We start from the raw sequence: 21,793 nt of genomic DNA, 5'->3' as shown, positions 1-21,793 counted from the left end.
AATGGAACAGTGACCGTCAAGAACTGCTGAGACTTCTGATGCCCCTTCAGCAAACAGATGGATTCAGATGGACCTCCCAGGTCCCAAGTCAAGTCTTTTCTGGATTTGTTACAGTTTTTTTAAAACACTGTTCATCTGCTGTAGATTTTTTTATACCCACCACTCCTCCATTTGTCCAATTTCCTCAAATTTTTTTTAAGGACACACTGCACATTGCGCTAAAATAAGTTTTTAACAAGCTTTTTGAGAATAATCTGATATGTTTGGACACAACACTGTTTCATCCTTTGAGTTAGGTGCCTTTTTTGTGTGTGAATGATTCATAGGTCAATATTAAGTGTTCTTAAAAGATTTATTTCTCACAGGATTATGGAAAGCATTGAATCTGTATACAGAAATAAAAAAGAAAGCTCCAGCTTTAGTAGGAGCATTGTTTGTGAGTCCAATCATCAGCACGCAGCCATGTTACAATCACGTTTGACACCATTGCTGCACAAACAGAGCAGCTTCATCAGACAGAGGTGGATCCAGGTGTGTAACGAAGCTTTAATATAATCCAAACATACATTTAACACACTGTCACTCTGCATTTTGTTTTTGCAACATGTGCTTCAACTTGTTGAATTTATTCTTCCCCATTCTGTTCTTGGCCTTCATGGGTGTTTTCCTCTTTGTGACCTGCTTTTTCTCAAACCTGCTTCCTTCCTTTGAGTCAGCTTTTGATGCTTTACCATCATCTGTTGCCTTCTTGGCTTCTGTGCCCTTCACAGTTTCTCCATCCATCTTGGCGACTTTTGCCTTTTTTGGTCCAGTATGCAACTCCTTTTTGCCTTGTGAGTTGATGATTGCCTTTTTCATGACTGCTGTTCCATTGGCTTTGTTTTCTTGCTTCAGGCCGCCTGCCTTGTTGAGGACAGTCTTCTTTGTCTTCTCGCTCTTGGACCTTTTCTCTTCAGGAGCTTCTGTGGCCGCTGTCGTCTCAGGAGCCTCTGCCTTCTCATCTTCTACAACAGCAACAGAGACAGATGTTTAGTTAGTGATAAAAGGGAAAATATCATGATAAATGTAGGCATGAAGCTATGACAAAAACTCTTACCATTCCCTGGTGGTGTAGTTGGAATAATGTTGGAGAACTTCTTCAGCTTGGCCACAAAGAATCCATCCATGTTGTGGGAGTGAGGGTAAAATCGTCGCGTGAGTCGCAGAGTTGGATGGAATCTGAACTTTTTGAAACTAAAAGAAGGAAAATATTCATGTTTTATTCAATTTCTTACTTGCTCCTAAAATAATAACACTGGTTATCCAACTTACTTGGTGAAGCCTTCCTTGCCAAAGTCGAGTCCTGTGGGAACTAATTTGACGTTTCTTTTCTTTAAAGCGTAGTCCACCACCCATTCATTCTCCTCCACCTAGTTGAAAAAAATGCAATCACTTACCAAGCTATATTTACTATGTTTGTACATAAATTTGGTAGAAATTCAGAGTTTCCACATACAGTTATTGAACACGTGCAGTAGACCAGATATCCTCCCGATGGGGAATCAGCATTGACCGAGTCGATGGCAGACAGAATCAATTCTTTCTGCAAGTGAGCACAACGATTGATATCCACCTCATCCTGTCAGTGAACAGAAGGGCAAAACGAAACAAGTATTAGCACACTACTTAAAGCAAACAGACGTGTGTGTGTATAAAGACAGAAAAAGTTTCTTTTTTGGTTTTTACCTTGCTCGTCTTCACAGCTGGATCTTTAGCAATGACTCCTGTGCCTGAGCAGGGTGCATCAAGCAGCACTCTATCAAACCCACCCATGACCTTAAAGCAGAATTCCAACAGGTCAAAACACTGGAACTGTAATAAGGCTTAACCCCACAGATATTGGTGATCTACATATTTAGACAGGATACCTTTGGGAACTCTCTGCCGTCATAGTTGCAGACCACAGTGTTGGTGACCCCCAGACGGTGGATGTTTCCCACCACACTCTTCAGTCTTTCAGCATTGGCATCATTAGCCACTATTACCCCTGTGTTTCTCATCAGCTGAGCTAAGGGTGAGAACATCTGCATAAGGACTCCACTATTTTTAAGGGTGAAATGACAACATAATTTGCAATAAAGGCAATACATCTTACCAATATAGGTAGTCTTTCCTCCTGGAGCTGAGCTCATGTCCAACACCAACTCTCCCTCCTGTGGAGACAGCGCCATGACTGGCAGAAAGCTGGAGGCTCCTTGGAGCATGTAATGACCAGCCAGATACTCCGGAGTTGCACCTAGTTAACATGTAAAGAAGCTGCAGTCACACTCAGATAGCATCCTTAATTGCTTAAGTTGGTCACTTACATAACTTTTGAAACCTACCTATAGGTACTGAGGAGTCATAGATAACCAAACCCACTTTAGACCATTTCCCCAGTGGATCAAGGTTCACTCCTCTGTTGATTAAAGCCTAAACAAGGAAAAGCACAAACAAGTGAATTCAATATGTAAAGACTTTTCCTCCTGTCATTTAAGTAGTTTTTCCTTTTATGACAACTTGGTGAGTGTTTGAGAAGTTGGCCCCTCCCACAATAAGGGTGACCACAGCCCTCAATAGGAGGCCTATGGCACCGCTCCCTCTGTGCAACAGATTTTAACCTAGCAACCAACATCCAGCAACCAAGTATCAACCAGGCAGGGGATGCACATTTCTCCCTGATCACATTGGCAGATGTCAATGACTGCTTTTTAGGCTTGTGAGACTTTGCTTCTTAACTCCATAATCAACAGTAAATCCACATATAATATATATGTAATATTCTACAGATCTTCTTCTGAAAATGCTAACCTAAGTACAGAATTCTTCATCCTGGCTGCCAAATTTTTGTTCAACAAAAACAATTCTATATCACAACAGATACAATCTTTAAAGCAATAAACTACCAAATAGCTAACAGTCATGACACACATTATGTATTTTAACTTGTTAAAACATTCTAAATGCCAATTTTGTCCATGTCTCTTAAGATCAGGCACCTACCTGTGCAAGGTCCCGCCTCCTTGTTTTCAGTGTATTGGTTCGAATAGTGACAGGTCTATGAATTTCATTGGCCTCGAGGAAATCAACCAGCTGTAAGGCAGAATGAAAATATAATGTTTGAAGTCAAATAGATATTGTCAGCTAGACCTTGCATGTTTAAATCAATGCATCCACGAATTATTTTAAATCAGGATTTAATGAAAAAACATACAAACAAACCCAAAAAAAACCCCAAAACCATGCACGGAAGAAAACACACCTCTGAAAGAGGGAATAGGTCCATAAATTTTTCAATGAGGAACTCGTTGTAGCTGTAATAGGTGCAGAGATCTTTTTTCAGAAGTGAGATGTAGTCTGCTCGGTCTTTCCCCTCTTCTCTTTTTGTTGAGAAATTGCACAGGAGGTCAATGTTGTCCTTTATCCGCTGATAGATTGCCTTCAGGTCTAGAGGCAGAAGTCCTAAAAAATGTGGACCAAAAAAATAAGTTTTGATTGTTTGTAGAAAATCAGAGAATTTCTTTTTGCACATTTGCTGCTTTAAAAGACAAAAACTTCACAGAAACTCACCCTCCTCTGGTTTAGGAAGCCTGAATTTATCTTCTTCGTCAATGTTTGTTTTTAGTTCATCTTCCTCATCCATGTCAGCATCAGATTCCTGTTCCTCCTCTTCCTCCTCGTCATCATCCTCATCCTCTTCATCATCGTCATCTTCATCACTATCAGGAGTCTTGGACGTTTTCTGCTTTTTTTCTTTCTTGGCTGCGCGTTCAATGGGAAGAAGCTGGAGGTAGAAAAAAAACCCAAAACAGCTCTAAGTCAACCACCCTCTGTTACAATGTTCTCTTAAAAATGTAACGGTAATAAGGCCTAGTGCCACTGAAAACAGAATACTCTCCCGATTTTGTAGCTCATAAGTGAAAATTTTCTAATAAAATGAGGCTTCAATCTTCACATTTCCAGGCTGGAAGAATATTTAGTTTCAGCTTCTGAATAAAACTAAAAGAAAAAAAATTAAAAAGGGTAAAAAAGGTTAGAAAGAGCACATACATCCTCTCCATCGCTGTCATCTTCTGCTGCTTCATCGCTGTCATCCTGAACACCATAGTCATCAACCATGTCATCGTCATCATCATCGCCTTCATCATCATCATCATTATCTTCATCATCATCGTCGTCATCATCATCATCATCATCGTCATCATCGGCCTCTTTTTTCACTCCTTTTACACCCTTCTTCTGCTGGTCTTTGCCTCCCTTCTTTTCTACAACCTTTTCTTCCTCTTCCTCCTCCTCCTCATCATCTTCTTCTTCCCAGTGTTCATCACTGTCATCCTCACTTTCTTGTTCATCAATCTTGCGCTTCCTCTTTGACGGTTTCAACCATTTGCTGTTCTCATCTGTGAACCCTTTAGGGAGAAAGAAAGAAAGAAAAAACTGTAAATATATGTGTATTTATTCATTTATTTCCTTGACATTTAAGGGTCTTAAATGTCACGAGCTGAAATCATGACACATACAAGATGCATTAATAATCAATATCCATCCATCCCTCCATTCCCTTTCGGTTATCCTATCAGGATTGTGAGTGGACTGACGACTGGACCAAGCTGTTAGCAAGCCAGCCGAGAGATGCAAGCTCAAAAGCCTCTGGATAGCTCCAGGACCTCTTCCCAGTGGAACGGGCTTGAAACAACTCACTTAGGAGGTGCCAAAGAGTCTTTCTGGTGAGATGCCCTAACCACTTCAACTAGCTTTTTTCCATGTGCAGGAATAATGGCTCCACTCAAAACCCCTCCTGAATGACCAACCTCCTCACCGTGAACTTTAAGGATGAGTCCAGACAGCCTTCAAAAGGAGTTCATTTCTGCTGGTTATATCACCAATCTTATTCTTTCAGTCACTACCCAAAGCTCACACAACAGTAAACCAGTACAGGAGCTGCATAACTGCTAACGCACCAATACTTCTGCTAGTCTCCTGCTCCTGTCTCCCTTCACTCATGAACAAAATTCTGAGGTTAACAAACCAGTTTCAGTAACTTGGGATTAGACTAACAAGGCCACCTCCTGATCTACATAGCACTGAACCCCTTGGACCCCTCCTTCAGGTGGTGAGACCCAAGAGGACGAACAGCAGATGCTGCCAACGAGCCGCGGAAACCCCAATCCGGGTGAAGTAAAATGTTTCAATCTTTGTTTTTCCATAGAAGGCTTATGAATCACATTTAGTCTGGCTGTTCACCTTGGACCATTATCCCTTGCCGATATTCCCATAATTGCCCTTGATAATCAATAATAAACAACTGCTTACATAGCTGTAATGATACTGGAGAAGGATGGTCCATCAAAACAACAATCTCATGCTTGCATCTGGGCAAATATTTAAATCATGCGTTGACCAGACTGAGCAAAAGTTAATTGTTTACCTTTCTTAGGCTTTTCCTCAGCAACATCTTTGGGCTTTTTCAAACTCTGGATTCTCTTTGCAGCTCTGAAACATTTTAACATGAATTAGGAGCTTGTAAACACATTTGTTTTATGTCATGTTACATCCTCAGTCCACCTCTTACCTTTTTCTGGCTCTACTTGAGAGACGTTTTGATCCAGTGTCCTCTGCAAAGATTAAATATAAAAAATAACACAATGTTGACAGCGTGTTTTACTAAACCTCCAAAACAGAAACTTTTGACTTGGAAAGGGATAGTTACCATCAGTTATAAACTTGGCCAACTCTGTCTCTGCTCCCTGCTGCTTCCGGGTTTTTTTACCCGGACCTTTCTTCAACTTCTTGGAGGGATCCAACTTCCGACCCATGATTTCCTTCTACACAGACAGCCTGAAAAAGAAAACACAGCAAGAGTGTTTTAAAACCCTAAGACAAAACAAAAAATACAGTATATGTGAAAGAGAGGAGCGTCACTGAAGAAAAAAAGTAAAACTGTTTTGGATGGAGATCTGCGGGAAAGAAAACCGCCCAACATCAGTGCAATAAATTCAGCTCCAACACAACCAATGCTCTTTATAATTATAAGCAGTGTTTAAATTATGTAGTGTTACAGAGAGGGTCTCTTTACTGTTGAAATAGTAATAAATATGTTTGGTTATAACAAATGATAAATCGTTTATTACTAATTCTCCCACTTCATCTGCTGGGGATTAAACTGTTTAAATATTAATGTATGATCAGACTGTTATCAAACAGCCTCGTTAAAAACTTGTGACCAGTTTCACAGCCATTACCTGACCGCACAGTTTTTAAAAGTATACCCTTACAACTCAAAGCTTATCGTCACGGAACCGCTCTTTAGCTGCAGCGCGAATCGCAGCATCGATTCTTCAAATACTCACCAATAAACCGGATACTTTAAGGTCCGCAGACACTAATTATAGTGTGATTGTGGAGCGATGCAGGACGAAAATTTCTACACGTGAAATTTCCTTCAACACGTTGTAGCGTGACATCCGGCGCACAATAGTGACGAAAGGGTGGCGCGCGCAGAACGAGGGCGCTGAGGAAACACGTTTTATTTTATTAACATAAAACTGTCTGATTTTTACCACATAATTACATATTCAAAATCTAGCTACCTTCATAAAAAACCCACAAATGACATTTTTATGTGCAATACACTCACTTGTGAATGTGCACCTCTGCAGTGACGTGAACTTCCTGCGACAGTCCAGAGGAAGGCATCATGGCGGCGGGTAATGGGAAGAAGCGTGGTCTTGAACATTTGGACGAATATGAACCTAAACCAGCCAAACATCTCCGCAGCCTGCACGACCGCATGGCGGAGAGGAGGCTGGTGGTTATTCTGGAGGGAGCGTCGTTAGAGACGGTGAAGGTAAGGCGCTAAGGAGCTGTCTTTGCGCGTTGTTGTGATGCAACCAACAACGATGCTTAATAATAATTTAACTTAAGGCGAGTTAATACATGCTTTTGGCTTGTTTTTCATATTCCAGGTCGGGAAAACATTTGAGCTGTTAAATTGCGACCAACACAAAAATATGATCATCAAAAGTGGAAGAGATCCCGGAAAAATAAGACCAGATATCACACATCAGGTAAACACTCATTCCTCAATAATAATGTACAGCCTTACTCGTCACTTGTGTTTGTCAGTCTGTCACAGTTAACCAGAGTGGAGTTTCATTGCATTTAAGTCAATTATCTTATTGATTTTATGATTAGAAGTCCATTTTAGGTGTCAGGAGAATCAACTCACAATTCAGAAATATCACAATAGGTTGCTGGGATTAACAAAAGTATCATGATACTGATAATAAAGAAGATGCAAAGAATAGAGGGAGTGAAGGTGGATGAGTTGAAATACCTTGGGTCAACCAAAGCAACAGGCAGCAGCACACCAGAGAGGTGAAGAAGAGTGTGCAGACACAGTGGGGTGGGTGGAGATGAGCGTGAGGGGTTATTTGTGACAGAAGGATAGCAATGAGAATAAAAGGGAAGGTTTACAAATCCGTAGCGGAGAACAGATAGTGGATACATTAGACAAAGGATGTTGAATATGTGATGCAGAGGGTTGGTGTGACACGGGGGCTATTGGGACGGGGTGAGATGGAAGATGATCTGCTGTGATGGCACCTGAAGAGAGAAGAGATTATGTGCCAACAGCACACCAAAGGGCAAGCAAAATAATTTCAAGCCACGGCTGTATTCGTATTTTCAAAAAATCCCATGGAACACATCTGAAAAAAGCCTTTTAATTATGTCTTATCAGATAAAAGCATGTTTGATAGCACAGTACTGAGCATCAAGCCTGTCATTTAGTTTTAGTTTATTTTGCATTTAAAAAGGAATCTGGGGAGCAATCCTCCCCCAGTATGAATCAAAGCGCTAAAAGAGCATATTCATATCTTTTTCTCTCTTTCTTTTTTTTGTGTGGCATGGTTTCTGGGATCTAACGCTTTCCAAAAGTCCCCTTTAGAAATAAATAGATCCTTATGATTACTTTTTAGTGCTCCTTACTCTGGTACTTATTGTATGCACAGTATTGTGGTCTTAATTCATATTAATTTGTCTTAGTCTGTGATATTTATAATCTGTGACATATTAGTTTTTTTTAATAGTTACAGAAATACAGTATCATTGACTCAACATCCCTAACATCTGGACCTGCTCAAATCCTACTACTTAGGAACTATTACAGTGTAACTGAGGGACAAAAACAAAACCAGCATGTTTCATTAGCTGACTTTTGACACTACTGCATCAGTAATATTTCACTAATCTGAATAGTGCACATATATAACAGTATAGTATGAATAAAAAGTACTAAGTAGTGTAAGAATAATATGAAGTAGTGTAAGAAGTACTTTAGGAACAAAACAACCAAAAAACTATCAAAAATAAAAGTAGGACGACAGACATGAGCCGCTTTTGTGCGCATTTTATTGAGACAGGGATATGTACATGATTGTGAGTCAGTTGCCTTTTGTTTGTATTGTAATACCTACCTACCTGAACTTCTTATATCTTGGCCTAACACTTAATAAGGAAACTGAAAAATGAAACAAAATACTTTGCAGGCAATCTGAAACTAAATTGTAAAATTAAATTGAAATAAAAAGCAATACATCAAGTCTGAAATTTAACTAGTGTTTTTTTATTATTTATCCTTTATGTCTGTGTTTTCTTATATAAAGCTTAGTGGCATGTTTGTGATGAAGGGCTGTATGAATGGTTTTAACTTTGAACTGTGTATTTCCAGTGTTTGCTCATGCTGATGGACAGTCCGTTGAACAGGGCGGGGCTGTTGCAGGTTTACATCCACACAGAGAAAAACGCTTTAATCGAGATCAACCCGCAGACCCGCATCCCAAGAACATTCACACGTTTCTGTGGCCTTATGGGTAAACTATAACTGTTATTTTTTCTGCGTGGATAATACACATACTGATCGTGCTGTAGGCATTGTACTTAAGAGTCTCATTCCCATGTGTTCTGGCTTTAAGTGAGCCTTCACTCCATTACTGTTCTCCTAATTCTTCTTTCTTCTCTCTACTTTCTTAGTTCAGCTGCTGCACAAGCTGAGTGTCAGGGCTGCCGATGGTCCTCAGAAGCTCCTGAGGATGATTAAAAATCCAGTGTCTGATCACCTACCTCCCGGCTGCCCTCGTATCAGCACCTCCTTCTCTTCAGGAGAGGCCGTGTGCCCACGGACTTTGGTACCAGAGGGACCAGCTGCAGTGGTGATTGGAGCATTCGCACATGGAGCGGTGAGAAATATATTGAGGCATTCTCTTTTACAGACTCTTTTAGTCTGTTACAGTTATGTCAAATACTTCTTGTGTGTTACTGATGTCTCTGTCCTTATTAGGTTAACGTGGACTACACAGAGAAGACAGTGTCCATCAGTAACTACCCCCTGTCTGCAGCACTGACCTGTGCCAAGATGTGCTCTGCCTTTGAGGAGGTGTGGGGCATCCTGTGACAGATAAAAAAGTGCTGATGCTGACTGGAAAGAGACAGTTGACTATATGGACTTTATTTCAGTGCACTAGAAATACTGGACTGAGTGTCCACTGATGCCCAATGTTCTATCCTGCTATACACTGTCCTGTATATGTATTTGATGGCATGTGAGCACCATGTGGAAGATACATTGGTTCCTTTTCCATGCAGGAGCATGGCAGTTATTTTTATACCAGTATCAATTGCAGTTTTGATTATGGATTGTTGTAGTTACATTAAAATGTGTGACTAAATAACGACTGCTCTTGATTTGTGCAAAGTTTGAAGAGTCCACACATAGACAACCATAAACTACAAGATGGACATCGCTACTGTGATGTCACCCACTGATTTATAAAGTCCTGCTTCGACGCATCAAGATAATGTAATGAGAGACAGAATTGACTGTGAAACCACGATACCAGAAAAATACTCCCTTCTGAAATGATCACAGTTTGACAAACGGACATAACATTTTATTCAACATGACCCAAGCCTCATGACTCAGCCCATAAACTCATCAAGATAGTATTCAGAGGTCAAGTCCAAGAGCTGTTTTGCAATTGTCTCCTAGTGAGGTTTTTCAAGTGACGTCATGTGCACAATGCTTCGAGAGTCCATATTGGGTGTCATACAATCACCGGTTGCTAGGGACATGTGTATTCTCCAACTGGCTGACAGTGGTTTCTCGAGGTTGCCAGCTCTCCCAGGATAAAATCAGTTGCAAAGAAGGTGCTGCATTAAAAGCACTTTGGTCTGGTTACTAGCAGATTGCCATGGTTTCCTGCAGTTTTAGTTTATCTGCCAGCATTTGCCAACTACTAGTCTAGCGGTAGTAAAACTTGAAAAAAGTGCAACACGAAATGGCGAATGTTTGCCCTCAGAATAAAGTTCAGCCTCAGTGCTGCAGCCAATATATTTCAAAGGGTGCAAGTTTTACTTTGAAGGTAAAAAGTTCATCACATCCATTCAAACTGCAAAAATGTGCTGCTGATCAAAGCATTCACAAGGAGGTTTATGCTGGAAATATACCTTTTTCCCTAACAACAGGTGATTGCCAGGGAGATCACTGACAGGCTGTAGGCCTGTGTGTCTGGGACTTTAGCAATCAATGTCCCAGAGACTGCCATCAACCTCCAACAACCACTCATAATAGGCCAGGGAATACTCATTTTTCAATCACAACTGGTGGTTGCCAGGTAGACACAGATTGTCTCTAGGCTCGTGTGACTGAAGCCTTATTCACTTGATCCTACATTATCACCCATTTAAAATGGCAATCACATGGTTAATGATCACATGTCTGTCTGACCTCAATACACAATATTTTTGCAACCACAGGTATCGCCTCCAAGTAGCATTTAAAAGAAAGACAAGTTTCCACTGAAGCTTCACTTTTCAGAACTTGTATCTGAAAACTGTGTCCATGTTTTATGCGATCTATGGCCTGTACAGTGAAGTGAAGAAAAAATGATATGGGAACACAAACACAACATACAACTACGTGTATTTCAGGATGCTAAAAAGGGTTCTGTTTATTACTGTTTACCATGAAGACTCAGCCTAGCGGTAGTAGTGAGTGCCTTTCCTCGATCTCAACTTTGATTTTGGAAGCCTTCGTCTTGCTTGCTTTTTATGCCGATTTTGAACTTGGTTTGGTCGGCGTCTCAGAGTCTTTTGAGCCTTCCTCGGTACCTTTCGAACTCGTGCGCCCCTGTTCGTTGCAGGTCTGCGTTTCTTGCTAGCAGGTTTTGGTGATTTTCTTCCTTTGGTTGTCTTCCTTCTTTGTTTGTGTGATTTGGCTGCCGTTTTGCGAGTTTTGCGTGTTAGTTTGTGCGCTGTGACCGCCATTCTGCGAGGCTTGTGTTTTAGTTTGTGCAATGTGACCGCCATTCTGCGAGGCTTGTGTTTTAGTTTGTGCGATGTGACCGCCATTCTGCGAGGCTTGCATTTTAGTTTGGGTGATCTAACTTTTCGAGGTGTTGCCCTTGTTTGGTGTGATTTGCTCTTTGGTTTGGTTTGGTTTGGCTTTAATACTCGTCTCTTTTGGTTCTCTGCTCCTTTGGGGGATTTGCTTGTTACTGTTTTCGGAGTCAGCTTCAGCTCTGCTTTTGGCTTTGGAGTCTTCACTGGGATCGTCCTCACTTGAATTGTGTCTGTCAGCATCTATTTTTTGGGGGGTAAAAGTTAATGTGACATGAAATTGTTTAATACTGCAACACACGGGCAAGAAAATCACTGTTTAGCCACAATGCCAATAAGCTACATGCATAACTTACACGCAGCAGTGCTGCATTTAGTTGAACTAATACCAGTTACCAAAGATTAAAGGTGCATTACCTTATGGTTGAGTCTGAATGATGCATTTCTTGTAGTCCGTACAAGTGTCTCGTTGTTAACCAGCCTCTTGGTCTCTATGTTCACTTGCCTGTTGTTCTTGGCCACATCATAGCCTCCAGCTGCCAGCATCTGTTTGAGTTCTGCCATGGAGATGCCGCCTCTGTGTTTGCACTGGGAAACCACACTGAGGATGAGCTGGGAGATGTGAGGCGAGGTTGGCTTTGCGGAATTTGTCTTGGGTGCATTTCCAGCCTCTGTTTGAATCTGATGCTTGAAAAGCCGGACAGGAGTCTCTGAAAAATCAATGAAGAAAAGAACATTCAAATCACAGATCAGTGTAAACTAGTTATAGTATAGTACAAATGTCTCCATCCATTCTCACTGTTGTATTTTGTTATGAACCAGCTCAATTGTTCAGCCCCCCCCCCACCCATTTTGAACCAGGAAAGACCCTGTAAATAAATTCTGTGTCATAGTATTATTTTTTATTGTTTTAAATCTAAAGCAGATTTAAAAATAATTAAAATCAAAGACACATAAACTCTTAAAGTCTTAATTTGGATTAATTTAGCTAGCCTCAGCAGTTAGACAAAGTTGGCTAATTAGCTTAGCTTTAGCTGAACCGTCAGGGACTCACTGGGAAGAGAAGCGTTCGCCTTTCCTGTCGCCTCATCCTGGTTAGGGATAGCTCGTTTCAGTAGTCGGCCCAAACGTTTGGCTCCTGCTTTTCCGAGGCCTTTCCCAGCTGGAGTTTTAGAAGGTCTTTCTATCTGTTTTATCACCTTCAAATGTGTGTTTTCTCGTGACTTCTGGCTCGCACCATTTCCCAGTGCACTCAGCTGCGTGGGGTTCGTAACAGTGGCTTTCCTCCGCATTTTTGAGGTTTACACACTATTTCATAATTAAGGAAGAAATCTGAATTAATGGAAACTCCTCTACTGAGTTTCACTGACACGTATTGGTCAGAGTTTAAAATAGGAATGCTGATTTTGTGACATTTTGAAAAATAACAGTTCTTCAGTTGCTGGTCCAGAGCCTTAACTGAGTCAGGAAGTTATTCAAAATAATTGATGGGTCCACTCAAGTATCAATAAGTAGGTTTTTTTTTTTGACAACTTTATTTTGAGTGCATGCATTTGATGAAAATAGACATTACATGACATGTACCTATAGGCGATAAAGACAAAATGATAGCAACAGAAATATTGGTGCCTCAGCTTCCTCCCACAGTGCAAAGACATCCCTGTCAGTTTAACTAGTCATTCTGAATTGAGTGTAACTATATTAGCCCTATGATGGACTGGAAGACTGTGAAGGGTATATGCTGCCTCTCATCTCATAAGACTTGGAATTGCCTCCAGCACCCCCACCATCCTATCCTTGGATAAGCAGTTGGATGGAAAAGTACAATAAACACAAACGCTGATTATCAGCAACATTGTTACTATGAACCAGATATTTTAGTCACTGCATTTCAGGGCTCAAAAACACGTTTGCTCACCTAAATGAAGCCAAATGAATTTTAAACAAGTGTAACATTCTGAAGCCAAAGTCTAACTTTTGTTCAACATATTTGTGTGTATGTGTGTGTGTGTGTGTGTGTAAGCAACTTTGGGCATCAACATCATGGGATAAATCCTAGTTTAAAAAGTGAAATTGCACTAGTTTAATGTCTGTGATGTAGAGCAGGGATGTCAAATGATTTTATATAAGAAAAAGAAAAAGAAGTGCAATTTTAAAAGTACACCTCACTTTTTCCAGATAATAAAGAAATGCTGCTGTAGTAAATGAAAGAAATCTCTCAAGATGATTCTTTGGGCCTAAATGAATGGTAAGAAATAAAGGTGTAAAATACATAAATCTATAACGTAATCATTTTGGTGTAGTATGAATTGCCATGGGAGAAGAAAAGCGCTAAAGTACAGTTAAAAATCTCACATTTTCCAAAGCCATTTAATGGGCTGGATTAGAGTCTTTGTTGGGCTGATTCTGGCCCCCAGGCCTTATGTTTGACACCCCTGAAGAGAAACAAACATTGCTATCCTCAGGTTTTATGTGTTTTCTAATAATAACTAGAGGAAATTTTGGGTCATCTTTCTCAGGTCATATTACCATGTGGGACAGATGGGTGCATATGGCATATGAAGGGCTTCTACTAACTACATTTTGATAGGTTCATCTTCTAGGTTCGATTCCTTATGTATACAATTATGTACTTCAATTTGCAGAACTGTTTTACATTTTAAAGTTAGTGTACAGAAATCAGAAGATACGCTGCGGGTCAGGTGGGGATATTGTTCAGAATTCATTGATTTTTTTTATATGTTTATGTCATTTATATGAAGTTTGAGCAAAGATACATTTTCCCACTCATCTCAGATGATTTTATTTTAAAATAAGAGGCCATTTTTGAATTTAACTTTTACTTTTTCCACTCAAGATGGTTAAAGTTAAATGAACAAAATCATCTTTAAGTAGGAGAACTTTGTTGTTCGATCCAATGTCCCTTTTCTGGCAACTTTCATCACTGAAAGCAAAGCTGGAAACAAGGTTTCAACAGTTTTCAAAAAATGAAAACAAACAAAACTAAACCGCTCATGCAATTATACAACATGCAGACACAACCTAACAATTACAACAAAAGCAAATACATAAGTGTGCTTTGGGTTGTAGCCTACTTATGGTAGGTACACCTTTTATGTCAAATCAGAGGAGACTGGTCAGCATGCTTGTAATGAATTCTGCTTGGTTTGAATGGAGCACTGCGGGCTTGTAGGACACAGGTTATATTTGGCACAAATGACTGTGATCAAGAAGGAGGGTTTAAAAGGCATGGAGTCACGGTATGGATCAGCTTCACAGTTAACCTGCAAATAAATCACATTACAGGGAATTACACTCGAGGGTAGCTGGGAGGAAAGCAGAAACAGAAAAGACAGTAATGACAGTACATCACCTGAGAAAAGGATCTAAAGAACAAGCGAGTATATGAGATTCCTGAGAGAGACGTGTCATTAGGCTGTTGCATTAGATTCTGATGATAAGCCTAAGAAAAAAAGGCAGATAACACGAAGACATGTAAACTTGATCTCATCCTTAAAAACAGACACTAAAGCCTGATAATGGATCCTCACCTGCAGCGCTACCTGCAGTGCAGTATACTGCACCCACACCTCCTGTTGCTGTGCTGCTGACAGCGGAAACCCTCCACCTCTGCCTGCCTTTTCTGACACTGTGAGGTATTGAGTCCACACACATTCACCCACAGCATGCACGGTCTTACTTTGAGACGAAACTGCAGAGATAAATATACATAATATTACTAACAAAAGCAAAATGTATTTTTTGTGTAGTAAATGAAGAAGAGGAAAGTGAATCTCTCTTACTGTCAGGCAGAAGCAGGTGGAGGATATCTTTAGCAACAAGGAAACCAGCTGCACCATAATTAATGGCTCTGTTTACAGAAGAAGTCCAATGCTGGAATTATTTGAAAAATACAATGGAAGGCATTTAATAGTTATTGAGTGAGTGTATGTGTTACCTAGGATAGGTTGGATGGAAAAGTGGAGGTACAAACATTCCCATGGGAAAGAGGAGCTTTTTACCAAAGAGAAATGGTGTGACAGACAGTCTAAAAGAAAAGTGAAAAGATTAATGCACACTCCAGATTATTGGCAGCTATCAGCTTTAAGCTGACACTTACATATCAATATCCTCAGGCTCGGTGATCAGGACTTCAATGCGTTTCTTCTGCCACAGGGATAGAAGTTGGACATAGTTGGAGAAGAAGTTTTGGTTGCTGACTATCATCTGAAATTATAGATATTTGAAGGTCAGTGGTTTGGCTTTATTTCTACACTTTTTAATCCTTATTTTCCAAAACCAGTGATGTCAACATAGTATTTAAAAGTTGAGATTCATGGTAACAGTTTTACCATTAGTTTAATGTCATTATTGCGGCATTAACAGATTTTCTATATGATAAATAAACATTCAATTAAATTTAGTTTTATTTATATAGCACCAAATCACAACAACAGTTGCCTCAAGGCGCTTTATATTGTAAGGTAAATACCTTACAATAATACAAAGAAAACAAAGAAAATGCACCTCCACACTGAAGCCTCCATAAGGCTTAACCCCAAATTTAGCATTAAAAAGGCTCCATTTCTTTGGAGACTTGGGTTCAGAGAGGAATTCTTGATCTCAGAGATCTATGTGACGGGGGACACAGTTTCAGCTGCCACAGAGACAGTTTTTGAAATATTTGCAGCTATTCTAAGTCTACATCTACTCCTCATGATCTTTGGATCTCCCTCCACACCAGCTTTAACTATAGGCTACCTCACCTATGTTGGGAAAGTCTTTGAGGGAAATTGTGAGGTCCCTAAATATTATTCAGTGCTTGTAAAACACATGGATAAAGGGCTCACCACCCTGCAACGAGCCTGGGAAACTGACCTTAGTATAGCGCTTACAGGAATCTACAGAATATTAAAAAGATGTCCAGGGAACTTAGAACAAGACTAACTTAATTCAAACTACTACACCGAATTTAGTGGTCACCACACAGATTATGCAGGGCGAACCTCATACAGACACCCGAATGCTGGAAATGTCCGACTGGGGTGGGCACATTGACCCACATGATTTGCAGCTGTCCTAAATCACCAAATTTTTGGACAGAGATTCACAAATTTGTTTAATCCCTTTTTGCCAACACTATTAAATCTAGGGAATCCATCACCCTTCAAAAATCTTCCACCTAATGTTGCCGAACAGGTGCAGACTGCATTGATGTTGGGGCGTAAGCTCATTATTTTCCAGTGGAGGGCCCTTTCCACACCACCTGTCACTCTGTGGTATAATAAAACTAAAAACTAATAAAACTAGGGAGGCTGGCTCGACTCTCATACAGGCTACTGAATTAAGTGGCGAGTTTTCACCTGAAGTGAGATCCGTACCTTTTCAAAACAAACAGATCAAATTAAAACTTAGATGGACATTGGGATCCTAAAGAGTTCTATCTGACAGCACTGAGTGAGATATAGTTTAAGTCCCACATAGATAAATGCCATCAAGACGTTAAACCAAGAGGTTTTTGATGTACCTCCGAAAAAAGCAGGTCAAGCTTGGCTTCACTAGAGGGCTCCTTTGTAGTCCATAGTTTTGGAATTGCAGAATCAACCTGCAGAATTGTTTAACAAATATCAAACTTAAAAATCGTTCGTTTCTGAAGAAATTAAAAAAGAAAACAAATTCTTCACTCGTTACCTTTTCCATGACAAGCTGACGAGATGTCTGATCTGTCCACTCAAACTCATTTAGTTTGGACTTGAAGGAGTGAAAAACACTTTGAATAATCTTCTCTGCCTGTTGGAGAGTTAAATAACAGATTATCAGACAGAACCTTTTCTCTCTATTTAATTCATTAGGTCTCAAGATGTCTCCTCACCTCCTTCTGTGCTGTCACTTCACTGAGAAGATGTGTGAGAACTGAGTCAAATCCCCTCTCAGTTTCCAGCACACAGTGTTTCCAGCGAGGAGCTTCCTGGTGGAAAGCCAAAATATAAAGATATTACAGTAACCAGTCAATTCACAGATCCAGTTTTTCTTTCCTCTGTAGCATATTCGGCTAACCTCTTCAGTGTTACCCAAAGCCATAGAAAAGTTCTTTGCTGTTTCAAAAAATCTGGAGTCCATGGCAGGCATCAGGGTGTGCAGCAGATTGAGGACCATAAAAGTATGAAGGGGAGCGCTGAGTGGAAACAAATGACCCAGCAACAAAGATAAGCATAAAAAAGAGAAAGGATGTGCTTGTCATTTTTATGTTACTTTACAGTACCTGTTGCTCAGTTCGGGCTTGTTCTGCCATTTGATGATGGTGTTGGACATCTGCACGATGTAGGGTAAGTTATGCAGAAGGACATCGTCATCTGCGCTGAGGGGCAGGGGATGGAAAGCAGCCTGGAGGCAGCCCAACCAATCAATAGCAGGGGCTTGTCTCTGTAGGGACATTTCCATATAAAAAATACTGTTATCACATGTATCCAGACAACAGGTACTCAAAGTGTTGTTGTTGTTTTTTTTATTTCAGTTTAAGTGTGAGTGTGAGCATGATGATTCTCTGTCTCTATGTGCTCGCTAAGTGATGGACTGGTGACCTCTGCAGGGTATTAAGGTGTTTAGAACATACAAAAACTTGACTCAAGTTAATGTGGACCAAATATCTACGTTTTACTAACTAATAGTACGTACAGTATAATGGTATCATCTGTCCTTGATTTAGGTAAAGCTTCTGTCACTGCAGTATGCACAGACATTGCTTCTATCAGAAGAGCAGCACAGCACAAAGAAACGTAGATCCTTTACCTGTAGCTCTTTGATGGTCATGCGCTGGTAGAGCTGTCCTTTGGACAGGCGAGAGTCCAGGGGTGAAGATGCCACAGCAAGCTGAGAGGACAGAGAGACGAAAGAGCCCACATGGATCAAGCTGCTGCTCTTCGGGGCACCCAGCAGGTCGAGGTATTGCTGACACGAGGCCAAGAAAGGACGTAGAGTCTAGATAAAAGAGACAGGACAAAAAGAAAGGCCTTAGTTGGATGGATAAATGTTCTTGTATTCATTTAAAGACATTTCCTGAATCAACAAGGATACTCAACCTCAGTTTTAGCTCTAGACTTCTCTGTCTTGCTGTTCCATTCAATTGGGATCAACAAATCAGGTTGATCAATCTGTTGGCAAAGAGGAGACTTGATTTAAAGCAAAAACACAAAGCTTACATTGCTCTGGCAGCTCTCAGAGCAGCAAAACCTAAATCATCTTAATTCATACTAGCCTGTATGTATCTTTTGTTAATCCCACGTGCTGCTTCATAAGGGTCTTTGCCCACATAGATGTTGAAGAATGGAAAGGTATTGTAGTCTCTCATTAGCAATCCCAAGGTGGTGTTGAAATCGGTCTGATTCCACTGCCCCGATACGGCCCAGCCTCCCAGCTGCGTACAGAGAAGATACAGTGAAAAAATATTAGTAGATGAAATTGGGGGAAAAATGTAACCAAACAGTTTGGAGTCTCCTGAACCCAAAGGGGATGTTTTTAAACGGATTGATTCTTCTGGGCAGCAGATAGTGAGTGTTAAACAAGCAATTTCTGTCATTTTAGAAGGTGGACTTTGCAAAATTTGCAAATTTTGGTCAAATTACAAATTGACTAATCATTTTAGATCTTGTAGAACTACAAAGGAGACAATTCGGCTAAACTGTTTGTTTTTCTTTTTGACCTCAACTAAGTTTATGACAGAGTTATTCATGTAGTTACAGCACCTCCTGTAGGCCAACAGGCATCATTAAAAAAACTGGTGATGGTTTCTGTTTGTTTTTTAAAATTTAATGGGATACTTTCATAATGGTAATTTAAGTAATTAAGTCTTATGAGCACATATGATAACCGATGTAAGCTTAAATGTGATTTGAAGAGCTTGCTATGTTTGGAATATGAGTATCATACTTTCTGTATGAGTGTGAGGAAGGGGTCTGCGCCAGCAGTTTCTATAGATTTTGTATCCAGACAGGAATTGTAGAATCCTTTAGTCTTCTGGACTGCTGAACTATTCATCCCGCTGTCTGTTTCTGACATACAGATCCAGAAAAAAAGAAAACCATTTAGATCATTTGGTAAGGTGGCATGCTATATGAGGAGTCACACACAGGAGAGGACATTTAAAAAAAATTCCCACTGAATACAGACTCATACCTAAAATCTTCTTGAGATACTGCAGCAACACAGCTTTTCTGCTCGTTGTTTTATCCTCCGTTAGTCCTCCATCTTCCTGCTTTGACTGCACAGACTTTCTTTGGTTTTCTGCATGTAAAGTAAAACCATGACTTCTTTGTCCCCTTTCACTGTCCAGCAAAAGTCTGTCTGATCCACATGTGAACAGAAAGTAATCACAGGGTTGCGTGAAGGGATCAGCAGATGTGGAGAGATGGGCTGAAGCCCACTGACAGGCAGGAGAGAGACACGGAGTAACTGCAGGAAAGAGTGAGACAAAAGTCAGACAAAATGGCAGAATTGTGAATTCGTTGTCTCGTATTGGTGTGTTTTTCCTGAACTCCTACCAGTGTGGAAATGGTGAGACAGATGGTTGATTAGTCCCACCATGCCAGCAAGTAAGATGCAGCTAAAGAGGAAGAGTAGCCATTTTCGATGTTTCATCCACACTGGTTTCACTCGGTGCTCGATGTTAGAGTATGACATATGCAGTCGCTGTTGGTCAGACTCGAGTTGTTGCAGGATCTGGTGGGGATAATGAGTGAGTAGTTGCAGTAGAGGGGAAGGCTGAACCCTCCCAGGTTCTGGATGCAGCTAAATAGACAGATGGATCTCTCAGGTGCTGTGTCAGATCTTTACTGCCCCCCCCTCTATTTCTTAAAGACAAGACTTTTAGATATTGTTTATTTTCTTTTGTAATCTGCTTGTCCAGTTTTAGAAAGTCTTTTTAGGATACCCTGGACACCATGCCAATATATACCAAGTCTTTGCCTAATAGCCCTCCTGCAATCATCTTGTTAATAGAAAAATTACTGCTTTATCCCTGTGAATTCTTGTTATCTCTGACATTTGTTGTGGCTTTAACTATAGAAATGGGAACATACTTTGTTTTTTTTCCAGCAGGCTATTAAGGAAATGGGCTATTTGCTAGGTTGCCTCTTTTATGCTTGAGTGATTTCTCGGCCAATGTTAAGTGACTTAAATAAAAGAAAAAGAAGCATTGCTCTGAAAATGACAGGTACAAGGACTGGAATGAAAATAAGTTAAAAAAAAAAGAAAAAAAGCAAAGAAAGACCTTCAGAAAGCCTGGAGAACTATTGCTCAAGACCACTATAAATAATTAAAAGGAAGTTTTTGTCCTTGGAAACAAAATATAAAACAAGGAAGAGTGACTCATTTTCGCTAATGTGTGCTAAATTTAAAGTGGTTTTAAAATAACTTTAAAAATACTTGCTTATACCCGTAGACCTTCAATAGCGCAGCTGAAGTGATTTTTATTTTTCTACGTAAAAACTACTTTTAACAGTAACAATGCGTGATCAAGAGCTACACATGACATGAAATTCATTAGGTGGGCATGTATATGTCAACTTAATGAGTTTCATGTAATTTATTTAAGCACAATCTTTTGCACAGAGCAGTTTAAGTCTAATTTGCAAAGACTGCAGACTTCACCCTTTCAAAGTCACATTCTTTAAATATTATATTTCTTAGGCACAGTGACTCGGCCTTGTTTCCAGCAGTTACAACATACACATTAGCCTAAAACAGCTTGGTAACAACATAACCAACTTTGTTATTGAGATCTTACCTCAAGCTCTGTTTCACTCATTCTTGACGTGTTTTCCCAGCGTGTTACATCCTCTTTTACATGTCTACCGCCGCCTGTTCCCCCCGTCAAATAGCTGTCATCTCAGCTATCTCTTTTCATCAGTCACTTCTCTCCTCATCTGACACTGATAAAAACCACTCTGCAGGCTGCATCTCGCTCTCCTCATCAAGCAAAGGTTCTTCTAAGCAGACAGGATGTTTTGGGATTTGTGAACTACAGTGACACCATGAATAACTCCTGTGTGTAGTGGTAAAAGCTTCAGAACAAGGCAGGTAGTGGTAAGTTGAGTCTAGTACCTTGCTTATGCTTATTCGTTGCTGCATCGGATTGGAACAGGGTGAATAGTTCTTCCTGGAAAGTACGCTTAAATGCATACGCACACAGGTCTGCTGTCGTCATTATCAGTGCAACATATGGCTGTTTACAACTGATAGAGCAGTCAAACTCTAGCAGTGAACCACATTGAGGGTCTGAGAGAAAACATGCTTCACGGGTATCAGTTGGGTGCAGTGTACCCAGCGATGTGGGTGTATACATTATATTAGCACATAACTGAAATTAAAAGACTGGGACATG

At 40.2% G+C, this 21,793-nt stretch overlaps 4 protein-coding genes across 5 annotated transcripts; 1 reads left to right on the top strand and 3 right to left on the bottom strand.

Annotated features, from left to right (window-relative positions):
• Positions 1-338: 338 nt before the first annotated feature.
• nop2 (NOP2 nucleolar protein homolog (yeast)) lies at positions 339-6,492 on the bottom strand. The gene is made up of 16 exons (XM_084943392.1): positions 6,369-6,492; positions 5,729-5,856; positions 5,591-5,633; positions 5,447-5,511; positions 4,069-4,427; positions 3,589-3,802; positions 3,281-3,480; positions 3,022-3,111; positions 2,364-2,451; positions 2,135-2,275; positions 1,908-2,047; positions 1,726-1,815; positions 1,496-1,618; positions 1,312-1,409; positions 1,097-1,233; positions 339-1,004 (listed from the first exon to the last, which is right to left on the bottom strand). Exons 2-16 carry the CDS (start codon positions 5,832-5,834, stop codon positions 580-582), a joined length of 2,319 nt encoding a protein of 772 aa, XP_084799518.1. The 5' UTR covers positions 5,835-5,856; positions 6,369-6,492; the 3' UTR covers positions 339-579.
• A 190-nt stretch (positions 6,493-6,682) lies between these two features.
• On the top strand, positions 6,683-9,749 carry emg1 (EMG1 N1-specific pseudouridine methyltransferase). The gene is made up of 5 exons (XM_084943390.1): positions 6,683-6,865; positions 6,984-7,085; positions 8,750-8,891; positions 9,052-9,257; positions 9,359-9,749. Exons 1-5 carry the CDS (start codon positions 6,716-6,718, stop codon positions 9,470-9,472), a joined length of 714 nt encoding a protein of 237 aa, XP_084799516.1. The 5' UTR covers positions 6,683-6,715; the 3' UTR covers positions 9,473-9,749.
• Positions 9,750-9,946: 197 nt separating this feature from the next.
• LOC146377880 (uncharacterized) lies at positions 9,947-12,812 on the bottom strand. Its single transcript, XM_084943388.1, has 3 exons — positions 12,470-12,812; positions 11,833-12,125; positions 9,947-11,658 (listed from the first exon to the last, which is right to left on the bottom strand). The coding sequence occupies exons 1-3, from the start codon at positions 12,705-12,707 to the stop codon at positions 11,056-11,058; spliced, it is 1,134 nt and encodes a 377-aa protein (XP_084799514.1). The 5' UTR covers positions 12,708-12,812; the 3' UTR covers positions 9,947-11,055.
• Positions 12,813-12,933: 121 nt separating this feature from the next.
• Positions 12,934-21,694, bottom strand: kel (Kell metallo-endopeptidase (Kell blood group)). Of its 2 annotated transcripts, XM_084943384.1 has the most exons (18): positions 21,197-21,694; positions 19,953-20,130; positions 19,588-19,863; positions 19,342-19,463; positions 18,671-18,829; positions 18,495-18,566; positions 18,205-18,393; positions 17,678-17,838; positions 17,473-17,590; positions 17,288-17,383; positions 17,107-17,205; positions 16,943-17,020; positions 15,536-15,642; positions 15,374-15,463; positions 15,219-15,286; positions 14,967-15,127; positions 14,789-14,878; positions 12,935-14,699 (listed from the first exon to the last, which is right to left on the bottom strand). In XM_084943384.1, exons 1-18 carry the CDS (start codon positions 21,215-21,217, stop codon positions 14,553-14,555), a joined length of 2,232 nt encoding a protein of 743 aa, XP_084799510.1. In that variant the 5' UTR covers positions 21,218-21,694; the 3' UTR covers positions 12,935-14,552. The 2 variants fall into 2 exon arrangements, with proteins under 2 accessions (XP_084799511.1, XP_084799510.1); XM_084943385.1 differs by lacking the exon at positions 16,943-17,020 and having other exon boundaries at positions 12,934-14,699.
• Between the last annotated feature and the right edge of the window lie 99 nt (positions 21,695-21,793).

Source organism: Perissodus microlepis, chromosome 11 (genome assembly GCF_051167445.1).
Source record: "Perissodus microlepis isolate ML-2025 ecotype Zambia chromosome 11, ASM5116744v1, whole genome shotgun sequence".
In the NCBI taxonomy this organism is placed as follows: domain Eukaryota; kingdom Metazoa; phylum Chordata; class Actinopteri; order Cichliformes; family Cichlidae; genus Perissodus; species Perissodus microlepis.
The sequence above is the reverse complement of the archived record's forward strand: the minus strand, read 5'-3'. Positions and strand labels throughout refer to the sequence as shown.

What these genes read in the sequence shown, in the direction of transcription:
- nop2 (XM_084943392.1), bottom strand. Translation starts at nt 5,834, where the DNA reads ATGGGTCGGAAGTTGGATCCCTCCAAGAAGTTGAAGAAAGGTCCGGGT. An exon ending in TGAGGAAAAGCCTAAGAAAG is followed by an intron (nt 4,428 to 5,446) that starts GTAAACAATTAA and finishes TTCTCCCTAAAG; the next exon opens with GGTTCACAGATGAGAACAGC. An exon ending in AACTACACCACCAGGGAATG is followed by an intron (nt 1,005 to 1,096) that starts GTAAGAGTTTTT and finishes TTGCTGTTGTAG; the next exon opens with AAGATGAGAAGGCAGAGGCT.
- emg1 (XM_084943390.1), top strand. Translation starts at nt 6,716, where the DNA reads ATGGCGGCGGGTAATGGGAAGAAGCGTGGTCTTGAACATTTGGACGAA. An exon ending in GACCAGATATCACACATCAG is followed by an intron (nt 7,086 to 8,749) that starts GTAAACACTCAT and finishes GTGTATTTCCAG; the next exon opens with TGTTTGCTCATGCTGATGGA. An exon ending in ACGTTTCTGTGGCCTTATGG is followed by an intron (nt 8,892 to 9,051) that starts GTAAACTATAAC and finishes CTACTTTCTTAG; the next exon opens with TTCAGCTGCTGCACAAGCTG.
- LOC146377880 (XM_084943388.1), bottom strand. Translation starts at nt 12,707, where the DNA reads ATGCGGAGGAAAGCCACTGTTACGAACCCCACGCAGCTGAGTGCACTG. An exon ending in GGCGAACGCTTCTCTTCCCA is followed by an intron (nt 12,126 to 12,469) that starts GTGAGTCCCTGA and finishes TTGATTTTTCAG; the next exon opens with AGACTCCTGTCCGGCTTTTC. An exon ending in CATTCAGACTCAACCATAAG is followed by an intron (nt 11,659 to 11,832) that starts GTAATGCACCTT and finishes CCCAAAAAATAG; the next exon opens with ATGCTGACAGACACAATTCA.
- kel (XM_084943384.1), bottom strand. Translation starts at nt 21,217, where the DNA reads ATGAGTGAAACAGAGCTTGAG. An exon ending in GTCTCACCATTTCCACACTG is followed by an intron (nt 19,864 to 19,952) that starts GTAGGAGTTCAG and finishes TCTTTCCTGCAG; the next exon opens with TTACTCCGTGTCTCTCTCCT. An exon ending in AGTCTAGAGCTAAAACTGAG is followed by an intron (nt 18,394 to 18,494) that starts GTTGAGTATCCT and finishes TCTTTTATCTAG; the next exon opens with ACTCTACGTCCTTTCTTGGC.